The sequence below is a fragment of the Penaeus monodon genome, chromosome 15 (assembly GCF_015228065.2).
Source record: "Penaeus monodon isolate SGIC_2016 chromosome 15, NSTDA_Pmon_1, whole genome shotgun sequence".
NCBI classification, from domain to species: Eukaryota; Metazoa; Arthropoda; class Malacostraca; order Decapoda; family Penaeidae; genus Penaeus; species Penaeus monodon.
The window spans coordinates 39,739,137-39,739,913 of NC_051400.1; the positions used below are offsets into that span (position 1 = coordinate 39,739,137).

The following is a 777-nucleotide window of genomic DNA, read 5'->3' on the forward strand; positions in this document are numbered from 1 at the left end:
TAATACTCAAAACCCACTTCAATTGCCTGAGCTTTCTTCATTGGTAACTGAGGTGTAAATGTCTGAAGATGTGTTGCCTTCAACACACCCAAGGATGGAGTATACACCACGTGGTCAGCTTCAATGATACGTCCAGACTCCAACCTGATTCTGCAACAGCTTGGAGACGATGGTGTTACAGTGCCCCACTCCACACTTACAACTGGAGAGTGGGTCCAAATCTTGCTTGTGGGAACTTTCTCCTGAAAGATAAATCTCCATCAGAATTTCTAGCATTAATGGAAACCATTAGTGTGAGCAATTCTGAAACCATCTCATTCTGATGATACACCAACAAAAGTCCTATAAACATGACCCAAAGCTCTGCCTGGTTAGAAGACCTAACAAATAAACAAAATAAAAATAAGTGATCCCGTGAACCAAATCATTTAATCAAAGCCACACATAAATCAATAACCATTGAAGAAAATGCTTGAATACTTACACTCAGAAAATCAATTAAAGTAGAGAATCCATTCTTCCAGTTAAGGAAAGGGTTTCCAGGGTCTTCTTCCCCTTTGTATTCCAGAAACCCCCGGGCACCCAGCTGGTCCAACGAATCACAGGCGTTGTGGAAGTTCTGATACTTCTCATAAGTGGCCAGGATGTCATACCCAAGTTCACCCCACTTATTCACTTTCTGAAATCTGTTTGGGATTATTATTTTTTTTCAATCATGTTTTCACACTAAGATTCTATCATATTACAACCATAGAGATACAGAAAAAAATCACCAGT

General features: G+C 39.8%; 1 protein-coding gene across 1 annotated transcript in view; it reads right to left on the reverse strand.

The window, feature by feature from the left end:
* The window catches only part of LOC119582035, a gene marked incomplete at its 5' end in the record, with an annotated part of 17,740 nt that overhangs the window by 6,020 nt on the left and 10,943 nt on the right, over positions 1-777 (reverse strand). Inside the window, 2 exon segments of the mRNA XM_037930275.1 lie at positions 18-242; positions 485-686. Of these exon segments, the coding sequence (XP_037786203.1) occupies positions 18-242; positions 485-686 (427 nt within the window).